We start from the raw sequence: 16,060 nt of genomic DNA, 5'->3' as shown, positions 1-16,060 counted from the left end.
TTGCGAAGAGAGCCGACAACCAAGAATTCGAAAAGTTGCTAAGGGCCCGATCAAGAATTGGAATATGAAAGTCATATATGAGAGAGGGACAGAGCAAAATGTGGACGAATAATGGTCGAGAATACAGTCAAGAGGAGGTATATATCGAGGATTAAGGGGATGGAGATAACAAGAATAAGAGGAGGAATATAACAAGGACAAGTGGAAGGATACGAGTAACAACTCTGGATAAGAGAAGGGCAAATATAAGAGAAAGGGCATAAGAACCGAGGGATAAGCGAAGGGATGTAACAACACAAAGAAAGCGATACCACAAGCGTTAAGATAAGGGATATAACAAGTGTAAAGAAGGAATGACAACTGAAGGATAAGAGGAGGAATATAACAGTGATAAGTGGAGAGATATAACAAGGGGAAGAGAAGGACTATAACAAGGGGAAGAGAAGGACTATAACAAGGGCAAGTGGAGGGACATAAGTATCACCTCTGAAGAATAAGAGATCGGATATAACAAGCATAAGAGGAGGGATATACCATAGACAAGTGGAGGGATATAACAACCGAAGGATAAGAGAAGGGATATGACAAGCATACCTAAGGAAGGGGTATCACAAGCGTAAGAGAAGGCATACAAACATTGGAGCAAGCCTTCGAACATTCAATGGCAACACCGACAACTGGAAGAGGCTAAGGACAATTGGAAGAAGTAGAGATGAGCAAGAATGTCGACAAGCGTTGAGCAAGAGATGGAATACAAGCGGAGGAGAGAGAACATTTGAGGATATCACGGAAAACAGTGATAAGAGGTGGAAGATGACAAGGAGACATACATGGAACAAGAACAAGCGAGAGTATGGACAGATCTTCGGGCAAGCGGCGGAATAACAAGATACACCGAAGTGTGAAGACTCAAGCACGCCCTTCCAACTGCTTTGAGAGCAAGGGCCGAAACGAAGCGAAGCTAAGCATCAACAAGATTTACGGACATACCGCACCATGCCTCCCCCATCAAGTGTCGGGCAGGCGCCCTTAAAGAGAAACGGCCGCATTGGTTCGAACCTGCCACCGAAAGAGCAAGCCAGCAGGTTAATCCGAAGATTCAGGCAAGAGTTGGGCAATAGGGCTACATGGAAGAGTCACAACGGCTGATGGAAATTCCGATGGACAATACAGCTAAGAGGTGGAATGACTATAATGCATAAGGAAGCGAGAGGACAAGGGGAACAAGTTCTCACTCAGGTGAGGGCTCGGGCAAAGGGAATAAAAGATGGGGATTTCTGGGAGAAACCCAACAACACATCACGATTGGTGGGCGATACTGCTAAGAGATGGGATACCTATTCAACATTGGGAAGAAGACCATGAACGAGAGTTCCGATAAGAGGAGGAAAGGATAAGCCCATAGGGGATTTCCGTGGAACAGGCCCGAATACCCACGGAGCGGCCAGACCAGGTACGGAATATGATAAGAATATATGGAAAATGACAATAATACTGAAGAGGCCGAAGAAGGATACGGATGAATACGGACAAGACGTGGGATGCATGGAGAGAAAGAACCAAGAAGGGTAATGCAAATTCTGTAGGAAGAGGAGGAAGAACAAATTACAAATGGGAATAGGGATGTAAAAATAAATCGGACCGGTGCAAAAGACAAACCTGGCAGTCAGGTGGAGAAGAGGGGTAGTATATGCAGAGACACGGGAATACATTGCCGTTGGGCGCAGCTAAGAGATGGATTATAACAAGAATTTCTGGGAGTGTGGACACGCAGGTTACGCGCTGAACAAGCAGAAGACGACTGTCAAAGGAGCAGAAAAACGGGACACAGAGTGAATGAGCACTAAGTGTAAGAGGAGGGATGAGATACAGGGAAAACATACTAGTCTGGAAACGAAAAAGAGCATACGGGAAGACGGGTGACATTCCAAAGAAGTGGACATACCAAGAATTAAAAGCTCAAGAGAAGGGCCAGGATACACAGCGACTTGGGTCAAACACGGGCGTAAGAGGGGGTTCAATATACAGCCTAGTTGTATGAGAGGAATCTGGGTATACAAATTTCCTTTCTCGTTCGTAGTCCTGAGCTGGGGTGAGCCGTGGCTGATTTTTCCTGAGCTTTCCCCAATTCTTCCCTGAACTGGGGTGATCACACATGCGGCCGCTGCATAGTCTCAGGAGGCCCGTTTTTTCTTCCCCCGGTTAAAGTTGCCCAATCCTAAAATCTATCACAGGAGATAAACCACTAGGCGTATCTTGATTCGGATGAGGAGTGCCTACCTGAGGGCATACAACGCGTAGAGTACAACGCCAACACATAAACGTACATATACGGACTCCAGCGGCAGAGAATCAAAGAGTATCCCGGATACCAGATACGGCTAGATACACCGCACCAACACAAAATCGCACCGGGCACCCGCGCTCCCCATCTTCGAAGCGGACAAGGAGATCGCAAACGATAAGCCTAAATACGTACTGTACGACTTAAACAACAACGAAGAGGAAAGCAGCGAGAAGAAAACGCATAGCAAAGACAATAAAACATATAATTCAATCCTGAAAACGGCGTCGTCGCCCGCCACACTGCCTAAGAATAATCCATAGAAAGGTGGAACTCGCTGTTGAAGACGACGATAAAGTATATACCCAAGCTCCCGCTACTGCCAAGGGATTCCCGTGCAACATAGCTGGAAAGGAGAAACACGGCCAAGAAAGCAGGTAGTAGTAGTAAGCAACCGCTGCTGCTACTGCCGCGCAGACGTGCGAGTATCATCTTAATTTTTATACAGGGGGTGGCGGGCAGTGTAAAGGTTTTAAAACAACTTGTTTTATGATCGCCCGGCGGCGGTACATACCAATCATTATCCCATGAAGCTTAACTGAAGCGCTGTCATCTCGCTGACACTACATTACCTTATCCTTCCCGTCTGCCGTCCCGCGTAGATGGGCCGTCTTGTTCTCCATCCAGTACCACGCGGCGGCGATGGCGGTCCCCGGCCCGGTGAGTAGTGACGCCGCAGCAATAGCCAGGCCGCTCGCGAGAATCCCGCTCAGCGTCACTTCTTCACCCACAGCCCGTTGCGCGCGTGCCACCCCGACCCAGCTCCAGACCAGGGTCGACAAGAAGCAGCCGAAAAAATCCCACTGGAATATCCACAGCAGCCCCTGAGCTGCATCGCGTCTGTAGGCCGTCTCATCGGGTAGGAGGACCGAAGCAAGCGAGACGCGGGGGTCGTTGGACGTCAGGCAGGCGTAGAGAAAGCCCACATGCACGGCGAAGCAGACTGCGCCGGCGAGGAAGTAGACGCGGTTGAGCGGGGCGGCACCGGATTCTTCCTTGCGGTCCCGTGCGGGCTGGGTGCGGCCCAGGGAGAGGACGCGCACGAGCAGATTCGGCCAGAAAGGCGCGGCTTGCCAGACGGCGATGGCGATCTGCGTGGCCTCCCAGTCGCTCCATGGGAAGTACATGGCGACGGTGGGCACAAGGTACCCCGTGATGAGAGCGGGGAGTAGTGCGTTGGCCTCGGAGGCGCGGATATGCCTGCCCTGGCCGAAATACCCCGACTCGTCCCCGGCGAACACCCATGTGTGAGCGATGTAGTAGATGGGCATCCAGATGGCAGAGCCCGTGGTCTGATAGACGAGGGCGACCACGCCATTGCTAACATGAGCGATGAGCTGCCGCTCCCGTGTCACACACGAGAGAGAGAGAGAGGGTGCTTCCAAGGTAACAGGGGCAAACGTACTATCCGATGACGCGACGGCGACAAGACGCCCGATGGGCCTCGACGGTCCACACGCAGCAAATGGCAAACACTTGGCAGACAAAGTAGATTTGCTGCAGCCGGTACTGGGGATCCCAACCGGCGACGCCGGGGGCGAAGACGGCGACCAGCATCGACAGGAGGAAGTCGATCGGGGCCACGGCCGTGTACCGCGTCCGGAGCGGCGTGCCGTGGATGTGCGTCTTTTGCACCAGCGCGGCCTCGGCGAAGCCCACGGGGATCTCATCGACGCGCGGCCGCACGGCTAGTTTGTACACGCTCGTGGCGCATATGGCCGCGAGGGCGAGAATCGGGAGGATGAAAGAGCGGGGCGGCATTTTTACTTCAGTCCCTAAAGCGGGGGAGCAACCAAGAGGTGGGAAGTGCCGCTGAAGTTCTCGCGATGTTTGCTGTTGTAAGGCTGACGAGTCCTTGGCGACATGATCATGCCTCTAATGCAGCTTATCGATAAGCTTGACGAAGCTAAACCCCCCCTTGTTCCTGATTTTCTTGATAGATGCTGCCAATCATCTGGAAAGGCCAATGTTCCGATCCAGAACCCCAACGGTGTCTTGGAACCCACCCGATGCCTTCCTTGACACAGCGGTAGCGGGCACTGCGTTGGTCAAAAGGTGCAGAGTTTCATGTCGTAGTAGCGTTTACGATCAATCACTGGGAGTTCCATTCTTTTAAGATAGCTGTTTGTCCTGGTGATTATCGTATCCAGCGTTTATTGAATGAGGGGAAAGCAACACAACCGCCACTACCACGCACTAAGAAGAGAAGGGAAAGAGTCGGTCTTTTGCTTATGATCAAGTACCTGGGTCCCTTGCCTAGCCGTGGCTGAACGGGCCCAGTCACATAACCCAAAACTTGACCGCCCTTGTCATTATGGTGTTCGTGACTTGGCATTTCGCCGCCATGACAAACAGTTGCGAAGGAAGGCGCCCCAGTTCAAAAACTTCCAGGTTTTCATTGGACGGGTTTGTATACTCAAGATAGAGAAGATCGGGTTGCTTTGTAGGGGCTTTGTACTAACAACAGGCCCGGTGGAGTGTGGCTTTTCTGGCCCCTGTCAAGTACAGGGGTAGTGAATGGTTTAATATAAATTCTCGCACCGCTTGTCTCCCGATCAGCCCTCGGCCGAAATCCCTTCTCTATTCTTTCCGCCGACACCATGGAGAGCTCATCGCCCAAGTGCGGGCATTCCGGCTGTACAAGACATGAATCTAGAGCTCCATACCGTGTTCCAGTAAAATGCCCCTGGTGCGATGACGCGCATTATTGCTCCTCGCGGTGTAAGCGTCGCGCCTGGCCGACACACAAGAACTCCTGCTCGCGCCCCAACTACATTCTCGAGGTTCAGCTGGATCCCGATTACATCCGCGATCCCCCCGTCAACCGCACCCTCTCCTGTCCGGCCAACGCCACCTTCCTCCAGCTGCACAAGGCTCTGCAGGTGGCCTTTGGTTGGTCTGGCGTCCACCTGTTCGAGTTTACCGCCTCCAACCCGGACTTCAAGCCTGCGGCCCAACCGGGCTGGTTTTTCAAAGCCGGTGGCTCGATCGCCCGCGGTCAAGAAGACGCGGACGAAGATGTCGACGCCCCGAAACCAGAGAAAAGACCTGTGACCTATCCACCCCACTACCTGCTGCGCATTACGGACCCTGAGGACGAATGGGATACTTCTTTCGAGGATCCAGACACTGTCGTGAGGAACAGCTCGCGGATCTGCCTGTGGCAGATTTTTGACAACGAATCATATAGGAGTATGGTTTCCTGCCGTCCCAACCCCGTAATGAGACGTGTCAGGACTAACAGCTGACCGTGTCGGCCAGGGGGCAATATTCTCTACAACTATGACTTTGGCGATGGGTGGGAACACAAGATCACCGTCAAGGGCCGGGACACAGCGACGGATCACTTTGTCTGCCTCTCGGGATCGGGGCATCCCGTCGCCGAGGACGTCGGCGGCCATTACGGATGGGAGGAGCTCAAGAAGGCCTACCGCACCGCGAACCCGGACGAGCACCAGCTCGAGCGCCGCAGGTGGTACGAGCGGGCAGCGATGAACGGAGATCGCCGCGGCCTGGCGGGCGATATTCCTAACGAGTGGAACAAGAGGGTAGTCAACGACGAGCTTGAGCAAATGAAGAAAAGGTCGAGGACAGTGCGTTGACGGGCACCTCTTATTCGAGTACCGGGTCGTGGTTGGCAGGCCGATTAGCATCCAGCACGGTTTGTCCCGAAAAGTCACAGCACCACGCGGGTTTGGAAAATGTCTCCCACGAAAATACTCTAGATTACACAGCCCTTCTACAACCCAATATTCCCTACAGGAACCCTTCCATTACTTGACCTTTCGGTTTCTCCGCTCTGACGAGTAGACATATAGTTTATAATTACACGGTCTTTGCGCCCTCTAGAGCCTTCTGCTCCATCTGAATCTGTTGTAATGAGACAAGCCGAATGACCTGGCCTGAAAGCCTTAAGCAGGGGTTGTATCACCGTGAGACTTGATAGCAGCAATATCCAGCCGCTCTTGCACTACGCTGAGACTCCAGCTCGTAGTGGACTTCCTGGAGCCTGGGGAAACGGGCAAACATGTGTGCGAGCGCGTCAGGCTTCCATCTCCGGCGGTTTTGTTGCCGGAGAAGCAAGCTGGTTACCGCCGGGACCGACGGAAGCTGATCTCACCATTCGAACTCTAAATCATTGCTATCGACTGTTCCTCCATAACCACATGGAAGACTTTGGGGAATGCCCGGTGAGGCGGAGCGCGTGTCGAGAACCAGCAACCCAGGCATGCTGAGCATCATCATAGGCGTTGGTCGATATTGTCTGCGAGGGAATATCAGGCAGGAAGGTCAAATACTTGAACAAATGCTCTAAATCGCTCGGCGAATAGATGCTAATGTCGAGGGTCAAATCGCTCTCGGGATCCCAAGTGCTGAGAATCGAGAACAGATTTTGGAACGATGCCGTGATAGGACATGCGTATAGGACCTATGAATAGCGGTCCACTTATACCAGATCAGGTTTCTCAAACAAACAAATACACGCCGCCGATTGCATCCCCAACTAGATCGTTATAAGTGACAGCATGGAAGACTCTGTCTCGGGATATGTACTGGGCTGGTCAGCGCTCCAAGCCATCAACGCCGCCTCATTTCAGCGCTTCCAGGCCCTCTTTCCCTCCAGCCTCAACAAAGCCATAACCGACGCCAAGCTCGGGCTCCTGGTCGCAGTGATCGCCCTGAGCCGCTACCTCCTCGACAACGTTCGCCGCCGGGAGTACCTCGTGTCTTTACGCCCGTCCTCGGACATTGGCGTCGACAACGCCAACGGACACCGCGCAGCCATAGTCGGCATCTACTCTTACGCACAAGCTAGGCATCATCATGACCTAAAGTCACCAGTAGAGGTGCCATTGCCAGCGCTGGGCGATACGGCCTAAGTAGTGACAGATAACCCCCCTTGCCCCGGCTAGGTAACAATGGCTGGGACGATGATACCTAACTGGTGCCACGACGGCTTTATTCAACGTAACCAGGTAGCATTTACGGGCGCAAATGTCAAGGGGCAGCAAAGGTAGCAGTAGAATGGGAACTCTGTCATGATGTTGCTACTGCTCGACTTTGCGCCAAGCGGTGTAACACTCGATGATCTATCATGGTGGCCAGCTAAGCACTGTGAAGACTAGAGAGGGGTAATGTTACCATCCCATTGCCCAACCAGGTGTTAGCGTTTCTCTGTTTCTCGGCGCAGGGTGCTTATATCTGTGTAAAAATGGTCATTACCCTCTTGCTCGATATTCTCGATCTGCGCGCTGGCGGGCTTCTGCTCAATGTACCCAGCTTCGGTAGAGGTGTTAAGACGGCCGCACCAATACGAACGAGTCGGCTTTTCTTCACGGTTTTCCGCGTGGTGTCCTATACTCTTCCGCACAAATCAGGAGGCTGCAGCGTACTGCAATCAAGAACCGCCGGCTAGATCTCGCAAGCTCGGTCAGACGCTGGTATTCAACATCAGTTCATGATAGAAGAGTCTGCGTGCTGCGGGTGCTAAAGAAAAGGCGATTCGCATTCTGTCCCTACAGACAAACCGACTCATTGAAAAGAGCCAAGGGCCAGTAAGTCCCTAAACTTTGCCATCTTTCGGTCACCTACCATCCGCGCCCTCATTAGCAGCTAACTACTCCCATAATCTCGAACAATTGCAATAGTGTGAACATACCAACCGCCAATTAGCCCGTCGATTGATGGGTAGCAACTGGGGCTTGGGCATCCGCAAACTTTCCTTGTGACCAAGACACAACAGCAAAGACGAGTGATAAAGGATAACAGCAGCACCATCGGCAGACGGAGGACTTATTCCGCTCCAGCCGCAGTAGACAGCAACCGGCTCAGACTTCGAGCACACCGCGCTGCCACACAGGCTCGTCACGAACTAGATCAAACTGCTCTTGAACCAGCGAGTAGCCGGAAGGAACACAGCCGTGGGAAATAGAAAGGCAACGAAACGAACCTGGAGGGAAGTAAGCTGGCAGGGGCGAAGAACGGCATCTTGTACTTCTCCTCGCACTCCTCTCTCTTGCGCTAGGGAAGCAGAGAGAAGTCATCCTCGTTTGTAGGAAGGGGACAGAACAGAACAGAACAAACAGGGAAGCAGCCAAAGGGACAAGTGGGCGATCAGTCACATTACAAGAGCAAATGAAGCAACGGGGCATCCAGAGGATCCGAGCCCAGCCAACAGCAAAGTACGAAACAAATCTTCGGTAATGCTTCGAGACGAGTAGCCACCCAAGACAAAATATCTGCCAATTCCTTTTAGGACGTTCTGCCAAGTCCCATCCCAAAGGTCCGAAACCATCCTGTGTCAAGTCCTTGCTGAAAACGATATCCAAGCCCCAACTGAGCAACGGCTGTCCGACTCCTCAGCTTGCCCAAACCAGTGCTATCAGTGTCCACGCTCGTCAAGAAGGAATCATCCCCTAGGATCATATCGCGATCCCCACCGTCAAGCCGCCAACCCTACCTTTGGACTCCCGCATCCGAAGCCTTGTCGCAAGTGGTATTACACAATCCCATCGCACCCAACGTCCTTTTCGCTGCAGTTGTTCCCACCGTACCGTGAAGAGTAAAACAGAATACAGCACTCGATACAAGCCCATCCACCGTTGACCCAAAGAATTCAGCAGCGCTCGCCACAACCTCACAACACGCAGGGGGGAAAACTAAGACAAACAGGGCAATAAGCCCATTAGCACAGTAGCACGGGGCATTACAATGCTGAAACCGCTCACACCGCTCTCGACACATTCCCGCCCTTCCGGCTCTCGCAGCACAAGTTTAAGAGGAGAGCAGACTGGAGCAAAGAAGCAAATCACTGCAAAGCAATACGATCAAGACGGCGCGCATTGAGTGACCATAATGAAGTCATTGCGAATGATGGCAGTAAGGAAATAAGAGCGTCCCCCGCAATACCAGCCATAAGAAGAGTCCGCCGCAGGTGCCGATGATAAGAACCATCCTCTTAGATCCTCCTCGAAGAATCCCACGCAAAATATCTCGTCTCGAGTCTCCGAGTTCCTTCGCCAACGGGAAGAAACAAAGAGAAAACCGCAATGAGCTCTCTCCTCCCATCGACCAAAGTTACCAGGTCCCTAGCGACCTGTGGCAGACGGCATGGTAAAAGAAAAAGAATCTAAGATCTTGCGCAAGGGGACGCGCATCTGAAGCGAAAGTAAAACTCTGCCGAGTGAGAATAAATCAACCCTTCTGCGTAAAATAGGAAAAAAAAAAAAAGGAAAATAACGAGATTCTCAAGCCGTCCCATTCATCCCTTTCCGTTCTCGTTCGTCTCTTTGTCATAAGCATGCAGCCAGAAACGCTACCGAAGTCAAAGCAGACGACAACGAGACCAGAACGCCGAGCAATGCCAAAGGACAAAGCAAGCTGATTGTGATCGCAAAGAGTGGAACCCTGAGGAGGTCCAAAAGGAGAAGAACTGCTAAACGGGAGCTGAGCTTGAGAAAATCAGCCTCTTCATGCTTTTCGTACCCCTGTGCGCCACCCCAAACGCCGTGCGATGAAGGACTCAATGTAATGAGCGAAGGCAGAATGGCATTTACTGTGCGACACTGGTTAGCTACAAGATTTTGCAGAGCGAAGAGCGCGTCAACTTACAGCCATCGGGCCAGGAGGAGGCGGGTTGCCGCCGAAGTGGCCGGGACCGCCGAAAGGAGCACCGGGACCGCCGGGGCCGCCGGGGCCGGCGTGAGGAGGCATGGCACCACCCATGTAGTGGGGAGGGGGAGGAGCCGGACGATAAGGAGTGCCGACGCCGGAGTTGTTCTGCGAGCGACCCCAAGACAGCCGGACACGAGAGTTTCCGATGGGATAACCCTGCATCTGGTTGATCGCCATTTCTGCAGCATGGCGGTGGACAAACTGGACGAAACCGCAGCCCTTTCCAGGAGGAATCTTGACGTAGGTGATCTCTCCAAAGCCCTGGAAGAATGAGCGGAGCTCGTCCTCGGTGACGTATCCAGATAGGCCGCCAACGAAAACAGTCGTGTTGTTGGGATCCGTGAACTGGTTCATGGGCTGCATAGGGTTGAAGGCGTTCTGGCCGTAGTAGGGCGCAACACCCCACATAGGTCCGCCAGCCTGGCCGGGAACAGGACCCATCATCTGGTTGCCGCCGTGGCCGTGTCCGTATTGGTGGGAGCTATTGCCAGTTAGACGCGGAACCTTCCATGTGATGACAATTGAACTGTCATACCGAGTCTTGGGAGTGGCGGTGGAAATGCGCATGGGGCGGTTGCCGCAATAAACACCCTGCATCTCGACCAGAGCACGCTGCTGGTCCGACTCCTCGCTGAAGCGGACGAAGCCATAGCCGCGCGACTGTCCGGTCACGGCGTCGGTCATGATCTTGGCGGACTTGCATGAGGGGAAACGCGACTGGAAGAGCGAGACCAAGACGAACTCGTTGACTTCGGGGCCAAGGTCGCCGACGAAGATGCTATACTCCGGGCCACGATCATCACTGTACTATCTGTTAGCAAGGGGGTTATATAGAGCAATCCGGACATTCATACCGCCGATCAACCAAACCACCACCGGAGGCCCAGTTAAGTTTAAAGACTCGGGTAGAGCCAGGGACCGGGGTGCCGTTCAGAGCAAGAGCCTTTTGCGCATCCTCGGGAGTCGGAAATTCGATGAAGCAATAGCCTGCGTTTCTGTCTAGAGGTTAGCGGGGTTTATGTCTGGGAGCGTCAAGAGACCGCGTAGGGAAGCCTGCAGGGAAACCGTGGGAGCCCCCGAATATCTCTTACTGTCCTGACAAGTCAGGTTGATTGATGGGGCTGGTTGATGGGGTTGAATAAAGCGGGGACCTGAGGTTGGCCGGCCGACTGGGGTAGGTTAGAGATAAGGGGCTAGACAACAATACATACCCAGAGTTGCGGTCACGGATAACCTTGACTTGGACTTGCTGGTTCAAAAGGGTCAAGATCACACCCTTCACAAAGTTCTCATCCATCCAATGCTCCATCTCGCCCATCCTACCAGCAAAGCATTAGCTCAATTGTTTTCACATAGAGGGTAAGAAGACATCAACTTACCAGAGAGTCTTGGCAGCCTCATTCGAGGGAGGTACCGGAGCAGCGGCAGCGAAATTCGGGTCGCCAGATCCATTCATGTTCGGGCCATTGGCAGCACCACCGGGAGGGCCAGAAGGTGCGTATTCAGCCATGGTTTCTGCTATCGCGAGAGTAAGTATTAATGCTAGAGACGAAGCGACCGATTGTGGGAGATGGATAGGAAATGGAAGACGAAAAAAAGTTTCGAGTCGATGGAGTCGTGTTTGCGAAAATCTAACGTGATCGATTTGCGCTTTAGAAAACCAAGCGAAAAGAAACGCGTTGATCGAAGGTAAAAAATACAAAATCTGAGGAAACACCGAAAGTAGGAGAGCTGATTATACGAACTCACCTTGGTCGATGGAGATGATGGATATGGTGGAGTTAGGAGAAGATGGTAGTGGAAAGGCTGGAAATGGGAGAGTGTGGTTAGCGAAGTCGAAAAGAAAAGAAGCAGGTAACGAAAGGTGGTGGAAGTAAGAGAGTGGGAGCGGAAGAGTTTGAGGGTGGAAGTGCGAGATTATATATCACGTGGATTGTCACGCGGTTAAATCTCGGGCTGCAAGGTGAATAGGGGCAGCAAGAGGCAGCAAAGGGCAAGGCATATAACGAACACGCTCTCCATCCCGAGTTTAGGTCGAGACTTGAGAGCATGTTCATACCACCCAAGCTCCAACATGCCATCGATCCCCAAGTCGAAAAGGGGCAGCAAACCCGCTACAGATTGTAGCAAGATTGCTACCCAATCCGACCCGGAACATCCCCCAGAATCCCGATATCAGACCGACTCTTATGTTGGGATCGCGGTTATGATGGATAACGCGCAGCAATATGATAAGACCGTCAAGACAGCGACATATCAGATCGTCAACCTGGCGATCTTGCCACGAACTCATCCCACCGCGTACTTAAGATCGCGACTCAGACGAGAGCATCGCAAAGACAATATAAAGACGAAAGACGATCGCGCGCCAGCCACTGGACGAATCGGCGCAGAGCTAAGGACGAAGGGCGTTGTGAAGATCGAACATGAGGCAGACCCCAGTAAGACCCAGCGACGTCCCAAGAATAGCTGTCCATATCCCACCAACCTATAGAACAACTTTGCCATAGGTTGGATGAAAAGAGGATAACAAGGGCCCCAATATAAATAAGACGGGGGAGGAAAGATTATACTTGACAATAGAAAAAGAGTAGACCATGGGTGATACAACTTACCAAGTAGCTTTTGAAGCCGATGACAGTCTTTTGAATATAGCCTAATGAACAGAGTTAGTCTGCGGTCCCACCAGTAGGTGGAAGACCCGGGAGGGGAGGGTTGGCATGTGGATGGCAGGGCTCTGGAATGCGGACGAGCCCCTGTGAAAGTCAGGGAGGAACACATACTGCCAAGATCTGGGAGGGTTAAAGCCGAGTAGAGAATAAGGAGGCGGAGAGTGATCACTAGAATAGTTTGCCGCAACCTACAACCCGGAAACTCATGTCAGTAATGCTATACGGACGGATCTGGATTGACTCGACAAGTGTAGACAAAAAGCCATAATGGAAACTACGGCCGCATCATCTGCTGTGGTCCGTCTCAAGACCTGGGTCAACGGTATGTTATAACGCCGCTGCGAGCCATGAGGGCTTCGCAGAATCCAAACAAGTAAAAGTCCGCCGCGCCCATTAGGGATGAGCACCTCCTGGGGTATATGACCCTTCAGGCTCAAGGGTTCCCGTCAAACCGCCCATGTTCGTATGATTTATGTCCGCTCGAGCGCAAGAATAAACAAAGTTGTATATCCACGTCGAATAACGTAACGGCCGCGGAATGGCCAGCAGTTGTGATCAGCGTGGGTGACGATTCCTTTCTTCCACAGATTATCTCCCACCGAGGGGCGGACGGGATCTTTCTATTCATTGTGTGCACACTGATCGGCTGGTTGATCATTGGCGGGCCGTCTTCAGTTTTCAGGGGCTGGAGGGTCTCTCTTCCCTCTGCTGCAAGGCTCTTGGGCGTGGATCCAGGGGTGGGCAAAAAATTGGTGCATGATATGATCTCGCCGTGCCGGCTGAGCGCCCCGGGATGGGCAGGCTGGCCGGCAACTGGTGTTTCGATTTCGAGGTTGAGGTCGCACGCGGCAGAGCACTTGCCGGTATGGTGTCCTTGGCGGATGACATTCGGAGCCTCCAATCAAGGGCGGCTCCTCGCAAACAGCGAATGTACAGCGAGGGAAAGAATGTCGAGGTGCGTAAAAAGAATCAAAAGACAAAAAAAAAAAAAAAAAAGGTTTAGCTTACCGACCCGAAGCACGACTTTTAGGTTTAGACGCCTTCACGCCGCGAAACTCAAGAGACCCCCGAATAAAAGTTATCGAAGATACCAAGAGATGCCCGAGCGCCAAGCACCGTGGAGGTTCCAGGAACAGAGACCGGAAGAACGCAAGGCTATGGGAATGAATACGCAAACTCCAATAAATCGCAACCTGTTGGGGAACTCGTCAGCACTAAACGATACCATGAGCTGTGGCGGTCAAGCAAGAGAACTGTCAACGCGGGACGGCTTGTTCCCAAAGTCCGAATCGGATATGTAGGACGGCGGATTCCACGAGGCCTCAGTGTATGACATCGCCCAGAGGTTTGAGGAGAAATCCATTCCCCTTGGGAGTTGCCATCCAGAACGCCCAAGACATTGCTGGCCGCCCATCTCCGTTGTCCATACAACGCTGTGGTGAGCAAAAGCTCAAGACTGGATGGTCTGTCCACCGGCCGCACATTGACGGCATGCTAACTCTAGCCCCTGCCAAGCCTTCTCTGTTCAGGGGTGACCAACTGGCCCAGGGGAGTAGCATTCAACCAATGCCGTCCGAGACTGGGAAAAGGGATTTCGAGAAAGCTGGCCGATGAGATATGCAGCTGACCGAAAAACGCGTACACTCGCCCCAACCCGGTTTGCTCGAACAAGGCGACTCCTAGAAGGCCACGGCGGTGCATTCCGAGGCCGCTTTCGGGCCGGAGCGCCCCTCTACCAGAGGTTGAGGTATGCTGAGAGAGACGTCTGGGGGAGCGGTGCATATGCAAGGAGCTGACGAGAGCAAGACCAATTGTCCAGCTTGGGCCATGCGGAAGTTGTTGGAGGCGCACGGCAACCCATTCTGCACGTTTATTTTCTTCGTATCGCCTGCCAAGGTTGTGTGCTGTGTGGGCCTTTAACCTCCGAGGGGTACAACTCGAGGTGGACGGACGGCACACATCCTGCGGGAAGGCTGAAAACCCCAGTGCTCGCGCGTCCAATCAACCAGGTGCCTGGTGACCGACATCTCCAGGAACATCGCCTCAGCTCCACCATTATATCCTCTCAGGCCAGCTCCAGAAATTCTAGCCGAGACGGAACGCTCGATGGATGTCGCAAGCTGAACGCAAACATTGATAGCAGTCGGGCGTGATTGGAGTGGAAGGCGAAGAACGTAGAGCCCCATCAACAAGCAGTATCCGCGGCGGTTCGAGCGACCCGAAACGTCCTATCCAATGCTGCCCGCAGCGATGTCCCCTGATAGCTTTGCGTAGCTGGACCTCATTGAACCTCCTTAGCCGTACTCCGGCGCTTTCATAGCCGTGTCCCTGGGAGGTGTGCACGAGGCAAGACCCGTGTCGCCACACAAACACCCGGAATATGCCCCCGAGTCACCATCACCGTACAGCCACTTAGTGTGGTCTTTACTGTACGCAGCGTCGAGCTTCACGGCAGTGATGGTCACCGAGCATTCGAGGCGAATCGAAATCGATGGGGGCGGAGGGGATCGTGAGGTCTTAGAGTCGGGCCGGTGCGTATGGGTAATAAGTTGACGTTAGGATAAGACGTGTGATATCGGGTACGGAAAGGCGTTATCAATCTCGGCGAGGCCATACTGTCCCATTCGTCCCCTGGTTCTCGCGAACGCGCACTCGAAGGCTCATCGTCCGCCGCACCGCCAAAATTCCATCCACATCCACTTCATGACCGCGGTCCAGGGCCAGCTCCGCCGAATGGAGGGCGACAGCAACACACACACACATAAGGCGCACGATAGCAATTCACTTGCGGGGAAATCAAACTTACCCTCAAGGAGCACTAGGCGACAAGCGGAACCCTCTATTCTCTTCCACGACGGATACGCAGTAACACCGGGGATGGGCAGAGGGCCAGGGGGGCAAATCCTCTCCTTAACTCGTTGAAAAGCACGTTCAAGGATTGGCGGTCGAGACGCTCAACGAGGGATCCTTTCGATAGGTCGAGGTCCCGGAGGCGCGGATTGTCGTCGGTTGGACGTGACGCGAGGTCGTGATGTCGACTGGCGGGAGGACTAGGGGAACCAACCGCAGCTCCGAGCGCGATACAACAACGGCAAAAGGCACACGCAAATTATGCTTTTGGGAAATCGCATGCAGAGAAAAAGCAGAGGAGCACACAACGTGCGAGGTGGGGGGGAAAGGCAGAAAAGAAGGAAAAAGAGAGCGAGACAAAATGGGTCAGCGTGTGGAGAGTCTGGGAAGCAGAAGGAAAGCGAAAACTGGGAAGGTGCCGACAGCCTGGAGAGAATTTGCCCGGGCGAGTGGATTGGCGAGGTGGGGAAGCCCAGGCCGGCTCAGCACAGACGAGACCCAGCGCAGCAGCGCAGCAGCA

The 16,060-nt window shown here is 53.1% G+C and overlaps 3 protein-coding genes across 3 annotated transcripts; 1 reads left to right on the top strand and 2 right to left on the bottom strand.

Moving 5' to 3' along the window:
* Positions 1–2,907: 2,907 nt before the first annotated feature.
* On the bottom strand, positions 2,908–4,105 carry MFIFM68171_00918 (uncharacterized protein; the record flags this gene model as incomplete). Its single annotated transcript, XM_071056340.1, has 2 exons — positions 2,908–3,664; positions 3,750–4,105. The coding sequence occupies 2 exons, from the start codon at positions 4,103–4,105 to the stop codon at positions 2,908–2,910; spliced, it is 1,113 nt and encodes a 370-aa protein (XP_070912441.1).
* An 839-nt stretch (positions 4,106–4,944) lies between these two features.
* Positions 4,945–5,946, top strand: MFIFM68171_00917 (MYND-type domain-containing protein; the record flags this gene model as incomplete). Its single annotated transcript, XM_071056339.1, has 2 exons — positions 4,945–5,536; positions 5,606–5,946. The coding sequence occupies 2 exons, from the start codon at positions 4,945–4,947 to the stop codon at positions 5,944–5,946; spliced, it is 933 nt and encodes a 310-aa protein (XP_070912440.1).
* A 4,000-nt stretch (positions 5,947–9,946) lies between these two features.
* On the bottom strand, positions 9,947–11,528 carry MFIFM68171_00916 (mRNA binding post-transcriptional regulator; the record flags this gene model as incomplete). The annotated part of the gene is made up of 5 exons (XM_071056338.1): positions 9,947–10,499; positions 10,554–10,820; positions 10,873–11,013; positions 11,230–11,337; positions 11,398–11,528. 5 exons carry the CDS (start codon positions 11,526–11,528, stop codon positions 9,947–9,949), a joined length of 1,200 nt encoding a protein of 399 aa, XP_070912439.1.
* Positions 11,529–16,060: the final 4,532 nt, after the last annotated feature.

This window comes from Madurella fahalii (genome assembly GCF_045866475.1).
Source record: "Madurella fahalii IFM 68171 DNA, scaffold_1, whole genome shotgun sequence".
NCBI classification, from domain to species: Eukaryota; Fungi; Ascomycota; class Sordariomycetes; order Sordariales; genus Madurella; species Madurella fahalii.
The sequence above is the reverse complement of the archived record's forward strand: the minus strand, read 5'-3'. Positions and strand labels throughout refer to the sequence as shown.